At 43.0% G+C, this 18420-nt stretch overlaps 2 protein-coding genes across 3 annotated transcripts in view; both read right to left on the bottom strand.

The window, feature by feature from the left end:
• Window positions 1-2016: 2016 nt before the first annotated feature.
• Window positions 2017-7045, bottom strand: CFL2 (cofilin 2). Of its 2 annotated transcripts, none has more exons than XM_054068742.1 (4): window positions 6900-7045; window positions 5862-6169; window positions 5686-5762; window positions 2017-5598 (listed from the first exon to the last, which is right to left on the bottom strand). In XM_054068742.1, the coding sequence occupies exons 1-4, from the start codon at window positions 6900-6902 to the stop codon at window positions 5486-5488; spliced, it is 501 nt and encodes a 166-aa protein (XP_053924717.1). In that variant the 5' UTR covers window positions 6903-7045; the 3' UTR covers window positions 2017-5485. The 2 variants fall into 2 exon arrangements, with proteins under 2 accessions (XP_053924717.1, XP_053924718.1); XM_054068743.1 differs by lacking the exon at window positions 6900-7045 and adding an exon at window positions 6371-6643.
• Window positions 7046-16213: 9168 nt separating this feature from the next.
• Window positions 16214-18420, bottom strand: part of BAZ1A (bromodomain adjacent to zinc finger domain 1A) — a 64706-nt gene continuing 62499 nt past the window's right edge. Inside the window, exon 27 of the mRNA XM_054067782.1 lies at window positions 16214-17910. Within this exon, the coding sequence (XP_053923757.1) occupies window positions 17720-17910 (191 nt within the window). The 3' untranslated portion in view covers window positions 16214-17719. The remainder of the gene's footprint in view (window positions 17911-18420) is intronic.

Below are 18420 nucleotides of genomic sequence, written 5' to 3' on the forward strand. Positions count from 1 at the left end.
TAGGTGCAGCCCCTACATGGTATCACTAACCACAAGCCCCTTTATAGCATGGCTCAGTTTTTATAGGAGTAAACCAAAATTTTACCAACACAGAGCTGTTATGTTCACATTTCATTGCTTAAAAGCATTGGGAGAGCTGAGACGGTGGAATCCGTAGGTTCAGGCAGAGCAAAAGATAACATAAGCTCAGTCTTTACAGCTGCAAACTCATGCTGAAATTAAAAGGAAACAAATCCTGTCTTGTAACCTCTTCCCCCCCCCCCAACAATGTGTACAGGTCTGTATGAAAAACAGCTTCTTCTAAACCTTCCTCTGCGTCTCCGCACCTTGTTTGCTACAGGCACATCCGATTTTCTGTTGAAACAGCTAAAATGGAAGAAAAGCTTAGCTCTCACGTTAGCCTTAATAGAAGGTCACAGATGAAAGCGGCGCTGCCACTAAAAGGAAGCAGACACAAATAAGGCTCTCTAAACCGGTTCTCAAAATCACCTCTCTTTTTCTCAAGCCACTGTACACCCTGCAGCTGTGCTCACCAGAGAGTAACTGATGCTTTTAACTTTCTGCATAACAGAAAAGCTTTTGAGGGGGCATAATATTACAGCGTTTCGTTTTTCCTAAATCAAATCCTTGCAATCACAAACAAGAGAGGAAAAATAGACTCTAAAAGGTACAAGTGGAGATTGTCCGTAAAGCTGTACGGAAGATGGTGGGCAGATGGTAGGGATTTGCAGTGACACAGCTGTTTTTAAAAATAAAGAGGTGGAAGAGGAGAAGGCATGATTACAGCCACACACACATTCCTAAGCCTGCTCACACAAGGATAAAAATTAAGCTAACAGCAGGAAATTGAAGTTGGTGTGTTTTGTTTTATCATCTGAATGGACGTTTAGAAACTTCTTAAAATAATCAGCAGCACCTTCAAGTTTCTTTTCCAACCATGGGGTTTCAAGTAACTACAAAGTAAAGCTGACAGAAATATTAACCTGCAGAGACATATAAAAAAGACAATATCAAAACTACTTTCAGTGCTTCCAAATAGCACATCTCTGCTGTAAGCCTTACCGTATAAAAACATGACTCTATTTTATCATCAAAGCAACAGCATGAATCCTGTTTGAATTTCCTATGAAAGATTTTTAATATTTTTATAATTTTTTGGGGTATTAGTGGTAGCTGGCAGAGAAAAGCAATGTAAGGAATAATAAGACGTAGGGGGGTTATGGTAGATTTAACAGCATGGCAGGGAGGAGACAGGGAAATGCCCAAATTCAGAAGGTTACCAAGCACTGGATATTAATACAGTAAGAATAGAATACTTTTTAACTATGCGGTAATTTGTCTAAAAAAACTTGATTTCATAAAGAGACTTTTCACTCTTTTTTAATGCATATTCTCACATACGTCCCCTACAACCACAAGGAACCCTTATACCAGGTAAACAGTAAAAAGGTTGTTAATCTACACTGTAAAAGCCTGTCTTCTCCAGTGAATCCAATGAAGCTGTTTCTTGACAGCCTTGTTCACAAAATTAACTCTCCACCAGCTAATTTCTCCAAGAAATTTTGAATCAACAGGAGAGGTATCACTGATACCAGAAGGGTAAATCTTTCAATCATTCTTCACGGACTCACCTTTTTTAGACAACATCAGCTCACTTTCTTCTGAGTATTAAAAATGACCTGTCAGTGTAAACATACTTTTTAAAAAAAATAAAAATAAAAAATCTAGTTTTCTGAACATATGAGCTAGGACTTAACCCAAGAAAAAGGTTATCCCGCACCCACCCACTAAAAACTTCTTTTTAACTATCCCCAGAGCCACTGGTGCTGGGTTTTGCTACAGCTGGGTATTGAACTGAATGAGCTGTAGGTGAAACCCATTACAAAAATGCACGTATTCCATGCATTTACTCCATGATCTCTCCTTCCACAGTATTTGGGCTTCTCCCCATCCAAAGACAACAGCAACATGATTAGCGTAGGTGCTGCCTAACACACAAACATACTCGACAGCTGAAGACATTTAAATTAATTTTATTTATAACAGGTTTTCAAAATCAGAAATATTTCAAAGAAATTCAATACTTATAGACAGGTGCTACATTGATGGTCTTTCATCCACCATTAGTGCCATGTTTTCACTCTATAATCATTAACTCGTCACCACAAACCAAGGGGAACTTACAGAAGTTTATAAAAAATAAGCAGACATGAAAATTTGGTTTACACTGGAATTGGCATAAGAGAGTAAAGCTTATTATCAAATTGTGGCAATTGCTGTATCCCATTACTGATTCTGAGGGAACAGTACAGCAGACGATTTTTCCTCTTTGAGAAACACTTCGGGTTTTAACTCAACATACTTAAAATCCATGCAATGATCTGACTAGGAGTGATTCTTACACTCAAGTCCATATAAATTTAAGCTTTGCATTTCTAAAACCACCACAAGCATAAACCTCACCTACTCACCCCAGTCTTGGACAGATTTCCCTTTTTGGAGAAATCAAACCCGTATGTCTATACCTCTTCCAGGATTTACCAAATCAAACAAAACAACTGCTGGTTTTTAGAAGAAAAATGCCATTTCTGCACAAGCTATTCTCATGAAAATTTTATTTCACATTTCTTCATCAATAAAATAACTGAAGCCAAGATATCCCGAAGTCACATCTAAACAGAGATACACAGAAGATATTTAACTTGAGAGGATTTTCCTCCACTTCTCAATCACAATGAGGCCCTCACCATTTTGCATAATGACAGAAAACAACAGCTGACAAACCATTTTGGAACAGATGCCAGCTGTCTCTCGTTTGTTTTATAATTCAAACAGTAACAGTTCTGTAGCACTTTATTGGGTTTTGTTTTTTTTTAAGCAAGCCATCTGAATTGGACCTCGCATCAGTCAGTCAGTCATTTCAAGAACAAACTGAAGGCAGGCTGATCCTTTTGGATCCAACACTTGTTTTGGTAGGAATCTTAAATAAATACAATTTGTGCTTCAATTTTATATCTACTTGGACTGAGTGAATATACACCTAAGCTAGTGAAAAAAAAAAAAAAAGTAAGCTTTAATATTCAACTTAGAATCCACAGACATTTTTCCAGACTGTTTGCAGCAGAGACAAACAATAAATTTCAACATAGTACTGCTTCAAAAAAGTTTACTGTCTAAAATTAAATTCAAATGGTTTGTTAAAAGCTAACATTTTCAGTTTTGGCTTTTTCTAAAGAAACCATTTATACCTTGTGAAAATCACTTAGAAGATCATTTCACTATACTGTACTGAACTCAAGTCAAACATAAAGCACAAAGTAGATCTTTACTTTAAACTGGGCTTTACACACAACGTGAATAATCAGAAATAAAGAGACTAGTTTGAGGAATAAAAAGATTATTTTTTTTCAATCTAGACAACATGCATACCATCAGTTACTTCTCAACCTGAAAAAGGTACCTGAAAGGAGTCTTGTAGAACAAAACCAGGACTCAATAATACACTTAGTAAGTCAGTGGTCATCATGCCTTTCTAGTTAAATTCTAGTAAAGTTTAGTCTACATAGAACAGCTAACACAATGAGGTGTGCAAGTAATAGGGACAGCCAGAAGCCTGAAACGAAGTCTTAAAGTTCTACAGGGCAAGAGAGCCTAAACACAGTATCACTAGGTTATTGAAACTATTAAAAAGAAAAATCAAAAAAAAAAATACCCAAGAAAAAAAATATGTTGGTGATTATCCACTTCCTTGTTGAAAATGGGCTATGGACTGAACATAAAGGGCATAAATATTTAAAGCTCCACAGTTCTACTCTATCAACTTTTTAAAACAAGGTAATAATAAAGAGCATTCCTTCTAGCAGCATGTACAGTTCAGCTGCGAGTGGCTGCCTAACAGTGCTCCTTTATGCATACCAGGAGAATCAAGTCCAGTTTTGCCATTTGTGGATAACGATGACAAGATACAAAAGCATGTGTTTGCCATAAATAGCTCTGGCTAACGGAGGATTGCTCACACAGAGCAGATCAAATTCTCTATAAGGAGAGCATTATTTGGCTTCCAGCCAAAACACGTCCCCAATGCGAGCCTCGGTAGTGGCAAACACTTTCCAGTTCTATTTACATAGAAGCTAACAAGTAGAATGGTTCACTTGGGCTACTTCTTGTACCAAGTCCATCTTAGCTGCAACACGCCAGAAACAAAAATTATTTACCGGACTCATATTTGCATATCATATAAACTGTCATTACACATCACCTTACAGAAAAAGGCAGCGAGCTGTAAGATTTCGTGCAAGGTTTTACTCTGACATGTAGAACTTTAAGAACATTCAGGTATGAAACACAGTTCGTAGTTAGTTACTTCGTATTTTTACATTTCTGACACAAGTGTCTCATGGAACTAATGGTCTCTAGTAGTGGTAGCTTCTTCAACGGTAAACTAGGATCAGGTCCTTTATCGAATGATCAGAACAGAGCCACAAAGTATTGTAAAGCAGTGTCTAAATCACAATTAGGAATGAAAAGCCTGCATTATTCAAGATGAGATCAATGATTGTTTATCTTTACAATACTTTCCACTGAAGTTATTTGAAATATGCTCAAGTTAAACATACTTTAAAACTATATTTTCCAATGAAAACAAGGCAACGTTCTGTAATAAGCCACAAGTTTTATTGCAACGTGGCCAGTTTTTGATCTCAAAAAACAATGTTCCATTTAAGGCTCTTTTTAATACAGAAATTGCCACCATGACTGATGTTTTACAAAACTTTAGTGTTTCAAGACTCACATGATAAACAGATAACTTCTACTCCTGTTCAGTAGTGTACATTCAACAGAAAACAAAAGGCATCGTAACAGCTACTTCATTTATAAAGATATGCATGTAACAGGAATGAAACTGAGGTACTACAATAATTTGATGACACAGTTACAGCAACTTAATTGGCATTCCTTTGGGGGGGCGGGTCAAACATATTACAAAAAAGTGCTTTAAATGCATAGTGTTGTGTGCTGCCATGTCACAAAAATAGGCTTGTCAAGGCAGGTGAGGTGTATGAATGCACAAGAGCCTCATGGAACTGCAATCAAGTGCAACTTTAAGTAATACTGTATAGAGTCTGCCATCTGACCAGTGGACAATACTTTCAAGGCATTCAATTAGCTTACCCTTTGCTGTCTGCTAGACTATTCACATTAACTATCACATTCATTGTACATGTTGCAAGGAATGCCTGCACCGTCAGTTTTGGCTAAAAGTATGACGTGAAAGCATTCCTTGGATCCTACATAAAACTATCAGGATTAAACAGTCTAATGGCAATCACTGGTAGACTGCTTAACAATGACATCTCCTTCAGGGGCATTAGGGAAGGGACTTATTTTTTGAGGAGGGAAGGGGACAGGGAGACTAATACTATTCCAATTGAATGAGCTGCAGAAATGGAAGCTCCTTAGATCCAGATGGCACTTGTCTGTCTTTTTATAAGGGTTTTCCTTCAAGTGAAACTACCACGTTGCCTCCCAATTTCTCTCCAAGTGTTGAACGGTCCTTAATATCATCCAAACCATTTACTTGCCACTCATGCTTAATACCTGAAAGACAGAGCAAGGTACTTTTGTGAGAACCTCAACATCTAAACAGTATTATAATTAAGGGACTAAATACTTCTGGGTCTGTACCTGTAAATTTCTTTTTAATGGCATCTTTAGAGCTTGCGTAGATCATCTTGCTTTTTAAAGGTGCACTTTCAGGAGCCCTTTAAAGGAAAGAAGAAAAGCAAAGCAAGACAGTTATTCAGTCACACAGCGCCAACTCAGAATATTCAATTTCAACAGCGAGCTCTGCTTTTACACACCAGAATATAAATACCAGGTCTTCTTTCTTAGATTCCTTTGTCTCATATGTGGCATCATACAAAGCATATCGGCAATCATTCAATGGTAGCAACTTCACAAAAGCTGTATAGGGGTCTTCCACGGTATCTCCAATGTCACCGACCAATATCTGCTTTGTCTCTTCTACAATTATTTGTTTTTTGTCATCACTTAAGCAGAACAGAACAGCTTTCTTTCTTTTTTTAATCTCTTCTGGGGTTGAAGATTTCCTTACTTTCATGTCATTAAAAACCTTTATGACTTCATCATTTACTGTTACTCCAGAAGCCTGTAAAATGAGATCAAAGCAATAATTTCAGCAGCATACATTAAGACTGGCTAGAAAAGCTGACAGGCCACAGTGCTGGATAAAGAAGTCTGCCTGCCCCTACGAGAATAAAAGTACTATACTCGACGGGAACACACTAGGAATTTAGGAATCGTTGCAAGACCAGAGCAGCAGATATTAAAGGAGGTGTAAATTCCATACTCCCTTGTTGCAGATCTCAGCATCTTCAGCTGTGATCCTGGGTAGCAGTTCTACAGCACCATGCACACCGCCGTCCTACTCCAGCGGCTTTCATTCCCTTATCACGCGTTCGGGAGGAGGACAGGAGGGGAGGGCCACGGGCGAAGCGGCTGTAGGTTTGCTTCGGGGTGGTTTTTTTTTGTTGTTCATTCTTTTTTTTCCAGGCGATGCGGGAGCGGCCGCTGGGCCCCGGTTCGGCCGGGCGGCACGAATGCTTTCTGCATTGTGTCAGCCCCAGCAGCTCCTGCCCCTCGCCCGCTCCCCGATCGCCCTTCCCTCACGCGCCACCGCGGCTCCGCGAGCCGCTCCCGGCCCCGCACAGCCACCGGGACCCCCCCGGCCCGCGGACCCCCCTCACCCCACCGCCGCCCCTTCCCCCCGCATGGACTAAAATTAGACTAAAATGGCCGCCAGAGGCCGCGCCGGGCCCGCCCGGCCCCGCGCCCCGCGCGGCCCTCCTCCCTCCCTCCCGCCCCCCCCCGCCTCTCACCATGGCGCCGGGTCCCGGGGCGGCGGCGGCGGCGTCTGCGGAGCGGCGGCTGCACGCGGGGAGCGCGGCGGGGCGGCGGGCGGCGACTCGAGGGCGGGAGGGCCGGTCACGTGCGCCGCGCCGCCACCACGTGCCGCGCGCGACGCTCCCCCCCCTCACTCCCCCCCCCCCCCCCGCTCCTGCCCCCGCCCCGCGGGCTGCGCTGCGGCTGAGGGCGGGGACGGCGACACCCGCAGCCCCCGCCGGCGGCTCCCGGCCCCGCTCCGGGGAGCTTCCCGCTGCTCCGCGCTGGCGGGTGTGGCGTCGCCCCGCGGTGCCCGTGGCTCCTGTCCCCCGCGCTGCGGGAAGGCACCCGCTGTCTGTCTTAAACAAGTCTCTCTCTTTGGAGAATAAGTGTTACGAGGAGCGGCTGAGAGAGCTGGATGGGGGTGTTTAGCCTGGAGAAGGGGAGGCTGAGGGGAGACCTTATTGCTCTCTACAGCCACCTGAAAGGAGGTTGTGGAGAGGAGGGTGCTGGGCTCTTCTCCCAAGTGACAGGATAAGGGGGAATGGCCTCAAGGTGTGCCAGAGGAGAGTCAGGCTGGATATCAGGAAAAAAAATTCACGGAAAGGGTCATTGGGCACTGGCAGAGGCTGCCCAGGGATGGGGGGAGTCACCAACCCTGGAGGGGTTTAAGGGGCGGGTGGATGAGGTGCTGAGGGGTTTAGGGAGTGTTAGGGATGGTTGGACTCGATGATCCAGTGGGTCCCTTCCAACATATGATTCTAAACCCAGGCTCTAGGGCACGACACGCGAGGGGGAAGGAGCGGCATTAAAACAGAGGAAGATAACTTGTGGGGAAAAAAAAAGGCGGATAACCCTCCGGAGAGCATTTCACTTGTCTGCACTGGGTACCAAACACGGAGCGTTCTGTCTCCAGCCCATCTGAGAGGAGAAGAGGGTTGTGTGGGCTGTGCGGCCTCAAAGTGGAGTGTCCGAAAGCCAAGAGCTCCTAAACGAGCCAGATCTCACCCAGGTGCACATGTCAGCTCGCAGCCTCTGTGGTGGCCCATCAGCTGCCTCTCCCCAAAAACGTCTTGATAGTACCTTGGTGAAACCAGATCAGTGTTTCTCAATACGCATGTTATGTATTCACATACCTCAGCCTATCAGCCTTGAAATCACTAACCTGGAGCTATGTTACCCCTCCAGCTCCTTACACTCGGTTCCCACCACCACTCAGTGTAAACAGCAAGTCTATTACACTCAATTTTTTTCCCAACTGATAGGATGATGGCCACCTTTTCACTCTTCCTGCCTATTCGGTGCCGGGAACATGCGATCCAGAAAGTAGTTGTGCACATGTGTGGTGCATCCTCAGGTGACCACAGTCACCGCCGTGGGCTCAGCAGGGTTTTTCTGGTGCTCGTTCAACACCGTGGGACTGCTGCATGTGAGTGCCCCAACCTCACGCTCTTGCAGTGCACTCTCGCCACAGCACTGCACATCCCAAGCTTGCAGAAAAAAAAAAAGGTGGAGAAAGACTTTCCAGAGTTGTGTGGCATCTCCAGGTAATGCTCCAGGGATGACAACTCCAAAACTGTGCGTAACTCACCTTCTGTCTTTACTACCACGGAAACTGAATAATCAATCAGAAGCGCTTGTTATTCCCTTCACCTAGCAAGGTGCACACCTGAGGCACTCAGGGCTGCTGCAGCACATCACTGGCCGGTACCTGTTAGTCTCTGGAGTACAGAAGAAGCAAGGCTGAAGGAGTATTTTATGATTTGACAGAAATCTCTGAGAAAGAATGGGTTCACCGGAATCGGAGAACATTTCTCTGCAGCGAAAAACGGGTCACAGGTAAACAGAAAGGGGCTTCTCGTTTTCAATAAAATGATGGATGGGCTCGCAGTGACTCCAGCCATCAGAGAAAGAACTTGTGACAGAGCCCAGTGGTGAGCTTGGAGGTCACAGAAATGGCCAGTATCCAGCCACAAGCAATAATGACCAAGCAAATCTTATTGCTGGAGCACACTCAGACAAAGCTGGTTCCCCACCTTGGCATCTCAGCTCAGGAAGCATTGAGTTTCACTACCCTTGTGCCACAAGACCCGCATCCCACCAGGCACCACTGAAATAGCCCTATGATTCAGAGCACCCAGCAGCAGCAGCAGCAGCACTAAAAGCTTATGAAGGATACCCTATGTGGATCACACGCCTCTGAGGAAGCCCTCCAAACCCCTCCTCACCCTCCGTGGGTGGAAGAAGTGACTCACCATGAGGCAGAAGGCACTGTTAGTTTGGATTCAACTCCTGAATGCTCATTAGTGCAAAGTGATTATAATGGTCTAAGTTACCTTATGCATTGAAGCTCTCTGAAATCCTAAATCTTTCTTTTTGTATACTGTACATCCTCTTTGCGTTGTTGTCAACGTCACTAAACTCAACATTAGCATTTCACCTTCATTTCTTATGAAAGCAAGGCCTCTGCTTGGCCTCCTCAGGCATCCTCTCTCTCACTTGGGCTAGTCCTTGTCCCAGTGACTTTTAAACTTGTTAGCTTATTTGAATTAAGTCTGGCAGAAGGATAGAGGTCACAAAAGTAATTAAGATCCCTAATTAAATAATTAAGTTTCATAAAATAATTCATTGATATAGAAGAAAATGGGGCTGTAGCTGTATGCCTACCAGCTCAACTCAGGAAATCATTGGTTTCTGCTAGGAGACATCGCATCTCTTGTGATGTTGCCTGATGATATTCAGGAAGAGGACTACAAAGGAAAAGCAGAAGAACGTGCACAGTTGTACATTGAAATAGCAGAAAGCCTTAATATCGTTCAGTTAAAAAAAAAAATCAGTCGCTCAAGAGAGAGAAATCCATTGGAAAGTGCATTTGATGAGATCTGTTGCTCAGGGCACTTTGTTTTCCCTTTGCACTCCTGCATACCTCTGGAAAATGTCCAGTTGCCCTCCAACAATTCTGTATTTTCAGTGGGAGTACAAAGAATGTTAGATAAAATCTAAGTCCTTGTAAGAGAGCATTAGAGAAAACCCCAGCGAAAAGCAGACAGCGAGTTTTTAATGTCTTTCCTTACACAGCAGAACTATTTATTTTTTAAAAAAGCTGTTATTTGACTGCAAGTGATGGACCCTGGTGTGAATTTGCTGCAAGTTAGCAAGACTTGCAGTACCTCTTGTGTGTGCTGAGCCTGAGAGCCTGCAGCAATGCATGGATCCCCAGCAAGCTTGGAGCATGGATCCCCAGCAAGCCCTGCTGCCCGATCAGGAGATGGATTTCCCCTCTAAGGCTCCACCGTCCTTGGCAGGGTGATTTCTGGCTTAAGCATCCTCTTCCACTGCTGTAGTCCCAGAATCCTGCTGGGTCTCTGGGCCATGGGTCAGCTTCTTCATGGCACAGGCAGGGCTGAGGATGAGCGAGGTGCTGGCTGCTGCTCCCTGAGGTGTTGGGCCATGCCTGCTGGCCTCTGCCCACCACGGAGATGGGAGGGAGCCGGCCCTGTTGCGTCAGCCTCACTGGACACCCCAGTCTCCCCTGCCAGGACATGCCTCCAGCTGAGTCACTCTCCAAGCTGCTGCCCAGCTCCTGCCACGCTCAGCAGCTCCAGCATAGCCCCGAAGGTGCTGCCTGCTGCCAGCTGCTTTCCGCAGCCACCACCCAGGGCTCCCGGAGCCCTCCGACCCTCTTGCTGCAACAAGGAGATATGGCTGTTAGAGGTGGGGCAAGACTTTCTCTTGATGCAACGCCGGCTTGAGTGCTGTGATACTTAAGTTGGTTTCAGCAACCCCTTTCCTTGCCAAGTGGAGCCACTTTTCTGACCGTGCAGCGATGTGGCTGAAGGAAAGCCCTGTTGTTTTTTTTTTTTCCTCCTCCTTGGAAAGCACTTCCACTGTCCGCATTCCCTGGCTGAGTTCGGTTTACAGCCGTGCGCCAGCAGAGCAGGCAGGAGGAAGCAGAGTAAAGCCAGTGCAACCAGTGCGGATGCTCGAGGAGCAGCAGCCACATAGTTTTTGGGGCAGGGTGGAATTCCCCCCTCTCCACCCGTGATGCTCAGCGCCTGGTAAGTCACACATGCCAGTGAATCATAACGCCAGGCAGCAGCAAGCCTGTCATTGGTCAATAGACAATAAAAGAGGGATTTAATTAAAATGTTATGTCTTGTAATGACATCATTTTAGAGATGATGTTTAACCATAACAAAAAAGGAAATAAAGATTATTCCTGTGAGAGAAATGTGGAAACTAATGGCAGAACAGTGGCTAAACAGATCAAAAAATTCCCCTGAAGTCTAAAATACTGGGAAAATTTGCTCAGCCTTATTAATAAAAACAGAAAATAAAAATTACTTTTAAGTAATTAGCACGTATTCAACATTCACAAAGGTTTGCACATTCATAACACTAGAAAAAGTAATTACTATTTACACTCCTAGCCTTCATAAATCCCTGTATGCCCTACAAAATGCATTTTCCCCAACAGCAGTTTCTTCCTAAGACTTTCTTCTTGCTGCCCCTTGTTCACAGCTGGCATGAATTTACAGCATAACGTCAGGTAAGGAAGGATTTATAAGATTACCCACTGAATATATCAATTATTCAATTTATTCACTTTTTTTCCAGACAACTTTTTCCCAGACAACTTCCATGGTAAAGACAGGATTTTTTTTTTTTTCAGTTCTACTTGTGGCATTTTGATTCTAAGGTCTTAAAGCTCTTTATTAAAAATATGAAGTATCCTTGCTGGATGAGCATTATTTATCCTATTTGATGAGTTGCCTGGGGTCACCCAGGAAGGCTGTGGTGAGCACAGGGCACAGGGCAGGGAGGCTTGGATTCCCATCTCTGCTTTAAACCCTGGACCGTTCCTCCTCCTAAGGAAGGAAATATAGGTCAGTCAGAACAATTATTTTTGTGAAACCCCTGTTTCAAGCAAACAGCAAAGTCGGACTTGCATTCTCAGTAAACGTCCTCTGACAACACTGGGTTCGAGGAGTTTGATGTTGGCCATTATCTCTGACTACTAATTTGTCAGGGCAACACATTTATCTGTGCCTGCAGTGAAGCAGAATCCCAGCTATGTAGGAGACATGGATGCAATACGGTAAATCCTATCTAAAGAGAGGAAATGTGAAGAGCAGCATCATTTTCTGGGAGCATGGTAGTTGCTGTGCATCACGGAATAAGGCTCATAACAATAAAACAGCAAGAAGGGAGCCAAAGTGACCTTTAGAAATTCAGGCTTATATAGCTGACCTGTGAGCTGGATACGTGGATCAGGGGAAGAGCTGCCAGAGCGCCTTGGAAGAATAGGCTTTAACACAAAGCTACAGATTTTATTATTTAATTATTCTAATAAAATAAAAGTCCAGAAATATTCTTCAAGCCACAAAAAAAAGCAATGCTGTAATGTGCCAGGTGTATCGGTCACAGCAGAAGAGCTGCTGCAGAGAGGAGGGTAATGCGTGGGAAGTCACGCCTGGGAGGTTCTATCTAAGCACCTTCCCTCCAGCCCACAGCATCTGCTTACAGCTGCAGACAATCCAACAGCCCCATACTTCTTCCTAGCACTATTCAAGGGCACACATATGAGTAACACAGAGAAGGTGGTGTTAATAGTTTTGCTGGTTTCTGGCAGGACTTTCTAGTGGAGCTATAAAACTGGGATGCCTAAGGTTAGCGGGGATGTTAATCAACACGATGGTCCCAAGAGGTACTTCCTCAACAGCGATTTCACCCCTTGCTAACCTCTTCTGTTTTATGGCAAAAATTCCCTGCCTTTGCCACCAGAAGAAAGCTGTCTGTTATTATAGTGGCTGTTCAGCACTGTGTATGCCTCGCTTGAGACATCTCTCTTACTGCTGCAATGTCCTTTTGCTGTGCATGTGCCTCAGCAGCATTCAGCAATTTTTGCTATTTCTCCAATGTCTTAGCAAATTAAGTGGTAGTCCATATGCTGGAAGCCTCCAAGTTTCTCCCTCCAAGCTTAGGAAGTCAAATACTGCTGCCTCCTACACTAGGATTTCAATAGACTTGCCACAGCACAGAAGCAGAATTTTTTTGTTTCTTTTTAAAATCAGAATGGAGAAAAAAACGTGGTCTCTGTTCTTAGTCTGTGCTGGTGGTTCAGCTGGTGGTTCTTCGCTTGCTTACAGTATGTAAAGTTTAGTACATATATGTAATAAAACTTACACAAAGGAGTAAGGACAATTGTAGCATCACCAAAATAAAGTCCATGTCCACAACTTCCCTAACAGTGGTTTCATCTTGATTGGGTTTCTGAAAACTTATTCAGCCACAGAGCAGTGACTCCTCTCAGCAGAAGACAGCTAGAAGGCTGGAAGGAGTCATTTCTTGAATGGCTTCAGGCTGGTTTGCAGGAGGATGAATGCCAAAAGTTTGGATGCAGTCAGACATCTCAGCAGATGACACAATTTAAACTGCTGTGCCTCCAGGAAAAGGTGGCAAGGATTTCACAAAGCTTTTTGCCTTCTGGATAGATGTGTGCAGACCTTCAAGAAGTTGGAGGGGCAGGCTGGCACATAAGGAATATTATGATTCAACTTCATTATGCTCTTCTTTACAGAAGAGCCTCTCCAAACTGGGCCACCTGAGACAGACAGGGTTCCTGGTGGGACAAGAAATCCTTGTTTTCCTGTGTCTGGACAAGTGCAAAGCAGAACTGTGCACACATTGCATGCAGATTTTGGCCACTAATCCGAAGTCTTTCAGCTTCAGCCTGTTTCTGCTATAAGCCTTCATCACTCTGTGCTCCCCTTTCTCCTGGGGTTATGTCATTGCGTCAGAATAAGATCCTTGGAAAGGGGATGGTTTCTAATCACCATCAGCACTTCTGTGACGTTGTAGTTGTCATGTAAGGAAAAATCTGCAATACAAAAAATAATAACTAGAAAGGATCAAATCCTCCCCAGGAGATGTGGAAAGCCATCACAAAAGTGCCAAGACAGGGGAGATTAATTTGTATGGCCTGTTTACACTGGAAGTCACAAAGGCCAGACAAAAAGGAGGACAGACATTTGTGGTTCCGAGTTTTAATACTGTTAAAATTGCTGCAGACAGACCTAGGACTCAGTTTGCCGCATCGCATGTGAATGGAAGGAAATCCTGTTTAATGAAGGTTTAACCCAAGAACTGGTTCTAAGAGACCTCTTAGAAGCAAAGATGGACCATCTTTCTCTGGAAACAAAAGAGGCACAAACTAAACCTATTCAAGCTCTGCAAAACCTCCTCATAAAGCTTGTTTCTTAAAAATTTTATCTTGCCTTTAAATCTACTTTTTTTTTTCAGATAGCAATCTAAAAATAAAATATTAGCTAAGCCTAACGATAAATACATGAGCTGAGGTCACTTTCTGGTGGCTGAGGATGGGCTTTAGGATGATTGGGGCACAGGAATATTTATAACTGTTGCTGGATGGCGCGACCCGTTGGTCAGTGTGAAAGTGTCCTCTGGTAACAGCAGCACTCTCGAGTGGTGCCAGGACTGCAGAGCCCAGCATGTGACTCTGATGGTGGGATCTGTACAGGAATGCTTGCGAAAGGCGGCTATGAAGCCCTGATCCCACAGGCAAATCCCCAGACTGCCCAGAATCAAATGCAGAACTGCCATCCAAAACCCCAAACGTTTCAGCATCCTGGCTCACATTTCTGCCATTTCGAACACATGATTCACAGCAGCCAAGCCACAGCACAGCCCGTCTCTTCAAAGTCCCTTCCTCTCCAAATGAATTTGAACTCTAAAGCCCTTGGAGAAGAAAAACAGGAAAGCACATAGGTTATTATATATATTCTTATAGGACCGTTAATCTAGGAAATAGCTATTTAAAGCCTAAATAAATTGGTAAACTAAGAATAGAAGACAACAGAACTCAAGTCAGACTGTGTATTACCCTAGCAGAGCAAGAATACCTTTTATGAGACAGCTTTATTGCAAGGGATGTTATAGTGTAAGTGTGCAGTTTTCAGTTCCACAGACAGCACTGTTAAGTCAGGCTGTACACACTTAGAATAGCTCTGTGCTATGACACGATGCTGGCGCTGTGGCACTCTGTTACTAGAATAAAGACCCTTTCTTTCGCGGTTTGTTGAAACCAATCTAAGAAAGGAAAAGCGAACGACTGTAGAGAAGAATAAGTGAAAGCTGATCTCTGTGGGCAGCAGCCCGCGCTTTGCCAAGCATGCTGTCACATAGCATCTTTGTAGGAAACTTGGCCCAATCAAACATTTCTATCATCAAAAGCGAGTGACCTGAACAGCTGGATATGCTCTGTGAGCAGCAGGGAGGGCTCTGGCACAGCGTCGGTGCTTGCTGCTTTCTTTCCTTTCTGGCAAAGAGTGAGGGACTCTCCTATGAGGCCAAACACCTCCGACCCTGGCCAGCCTCTGTATTACCCAGAGCCTCTTGCAAGGCGGCAGCTGATGCACTCCTGTGTTTGGAGGACCAGAAAACGTGTTTTTTACTTCTTCTATACCTCAAAGAAAATAATTAAAGATGGAGTTGCATCTAAAAAAATAAACTACAATTTGTTTCAGCAGTTTTCCAGAAAAGATATGCTACAACTCCAGGAAATGGATACGTTACAGTAGAGAAACAAACCCAAAGTCAGCATCAGTGCTCTTTTTGGAAAAAAATATGCAGCCTGTGGCCTTCTGCCACTGAAAACTTTTCAGGTGTAGCTCATACTGATGTTTAGCATTTTAACGCACTCCAAATATTAAAAACCATTGGCTTGGAAAAGCATCTGTTTGCCAGAAAGCTGCTGCAGGTGCCTGGCTGAGAGGATAGTGTTTCACCAACAGCACATCAGATTTGTTTGATTACTTAAAAAATGAAACCAAGTATAAATGCAGACCCAGCCCCACCTTGTCGCTGAAGTTCAGACTTGTGGATGCTGCTGGAAGCAGGGGAAAGCAGGAGAAAGTGGGCTTTGCTCCCAGCACTGTTCACAATCTGAGTAAAGCACAGTTTTACCAGCACTTTCCCAGTTAATGGTGGTGCACCTTTTAAAGACTCTGGAGACTACACAGATGCAGGGATGTCAAGTACAACTTATACTCTGCAAAGAAGTCTTCTGCTGCTCACATTCCTTAGGAAATTTGGCATTCTTTGTGGTGGAAACAAGAAATGTGTCTTTGATTTGGACAGAAAAAGAGCTGAACAAGGAGAAGCTCACACAGAAACTGAAGTATTAACAGACTCAACAATACCCTCCCCATTCTCATTCTTAGATTTATTTTTTTTAAGGAAAAAACACAACAAAAGTCCAACACCAAACTGATCCATCTCCTGTCTATCCCCACCCACTCCCTAGGCTCAAGGGAATGCCCATTCTTAGGCAAGACAAGCACTACAGCAGCAAGGAAACCCCACAACTACATAGCAAGTAATTGTCTATAACATCAACAGGTCTTAATGCTCCAACAAAATCTAGCAGGAACAGGCAGAAAAGTGTTTGTGCTGCAGCAGCAAGCCTTGCATTTCAATTTTTCTTCACTCCTACTCCCCAACTTCTGCTGCATCCTGTTTCTTCAGAGTATGGCATACATCCAGGTGGGCAAAACTGGGTTTAAGAGGGTTTTAAAGCTATTGAATCAAAGAGAGTTTAATAAATGTGAATTAAATTACTTGAGGTAAAACTACCGTGGATAGTAAAGATAGTTTAAAGAAGCTGCAGGTCAGCTAAACAAAGCTATGAGGTTTTACACCCTTTAGGATCTTTATTCTAACAAAGAACCATACAAATTATACACACTCTCCCTGCATTACTCCTTACATACTCATGAACATTTGCATCACTTGGAGACCAGGCATCCCACCGGCTGCAGATGCCAAAAGTGCTGGGTGAGGCATTCACATTGAAACCAAATTCTGCTGTGATCTCTCCAGCAACTTGTCCTAGGAAATTAACAGGGAAGGTGGTGGAGCAGCGTAACTCAAAAGGAAATGCCAGAAGCTCAAAATACTTTGAAAAATGTGTCATTTTATTTGTACACTTCCAAAGTTGTACGTAGAAACTTATAGCAGGGTCCTGTAAATTTACTCATTGCTAGAAGAACTGCCAGGGACATGGGAAGGTATTTATTGATTGATCATCAAGTTAGAAGGAAATAAACAACAACAAAAAAACCCACACACTGGGGGGAAAAAAAAATTAAAAAGTTATGGAACTCTCTCTTGGTTTTTGTTGTTTTTAATCTCCAAGTACAAATTTTATAAATACAAAACAAATTCACAAATTACTTTGAATGCTAAATAAATATCTACTTAATAAATTCAGACTGAATACCTCCAGCCAGCACTGGTACAGTACTTAAAAAGATATGCAGTTGTACTCATTCATGTGTAGTGTTGAGAAGGTACGCTCAAACAAGTTTTAAAAACACACAGTTTCTTCAACTGTGCTACAGCAGAAGATTTTATCTGAGTTGATAAAGCCCTCAATACCACAGCTCCTACAAAATCTAGAGGATGAAACAAAGTCATTTGGTGCAGGAAAAAACAATGTACTTCTGGAAGATATTTGGACACATGAATGTATTAAAAATGTACAAAACCTCTGTAAACCAGTACTGTATCCAGTACATCTATCAAAATTATTAGACACTGAATAAAAACTGTAGCAAAGGTAATCTTTCCTACTTTCTCCTGAGTGCTTAATATTACATCGAGAATATAGTGCAGGCCACACTTCAAGGTGGTTAAACAGTTGTTATTGCTTTAAACAGGTATGACGACTGCGTGATTTAACGTTTCATTTTAATGAACATAAGATTCCCTCAAAAAATCCTTTAGAAGGCAGAGGTTAGATTCGTGACTTCTTTGCCGCGGGAGCGGTGTGGTCCACATTACCAGATGTGATCGGAAGTCCAAGCTTTTGAGCTTGAATGTGGAAGAAAGCCTGAAGTCTAGTTCCAGCTTTTGCTTCGCTTGTGTTACGAGGGTTGTACTCAAAGCAGTTCGAAAACATCAGCTCAACGTCTTCAATGAATTCCGCTAGTACAAAAAAAAGAAATGAAAAATTAATTTAGCACATCTCAAGTCACGAGAGCGCGGTGTGATAAAGTACTATGACACCACTGAATTAGTACAGCGATCCTACACAGGGTTGCAACACAAAAAATGGTTTTACATACGTGTCAAGTTTCTATCATTATACTAGTGAAGTGCCATGTAAACATTCTTAAATTTTTCTGATTATCAATACAGGAAATACAAATCAAGCAGTAACAATACCTTTTCTAAATATTTCATGTGTCACTCACTGACATCAAAGGCTTGAGAAATTACCAGCAGTTTCTCAGCTGCTCATTTCTTATCTACCTGCACATCATGTATTTTGGTAGTGAAAGAACTATGTTCAATCTATTAAAATATTATTAATATTAATATATTAAATAATATATTAAAATCTTATTTAAAATACATTAGTAAATGCTCTTTGTTTTAAAAAGAAAAAAATAACAAAACAAAAACCACCACAAAACTCCAAACCAAAGACAATTT

The sequence above is a fragment of the Cuculus canorus genome, chromosome 5 (assembly GCF_017976375.1).
Source record: "Cuculus canorus isolate bCucCan1 chromosome 5, bCucCan1.pri, whole genome shotgun sequence".
NCBI lineage: Eukaryota > Metazoa > Chordata > Aves > Cuculiformes > Cuculidae > Cuculus > Cuculus canorus.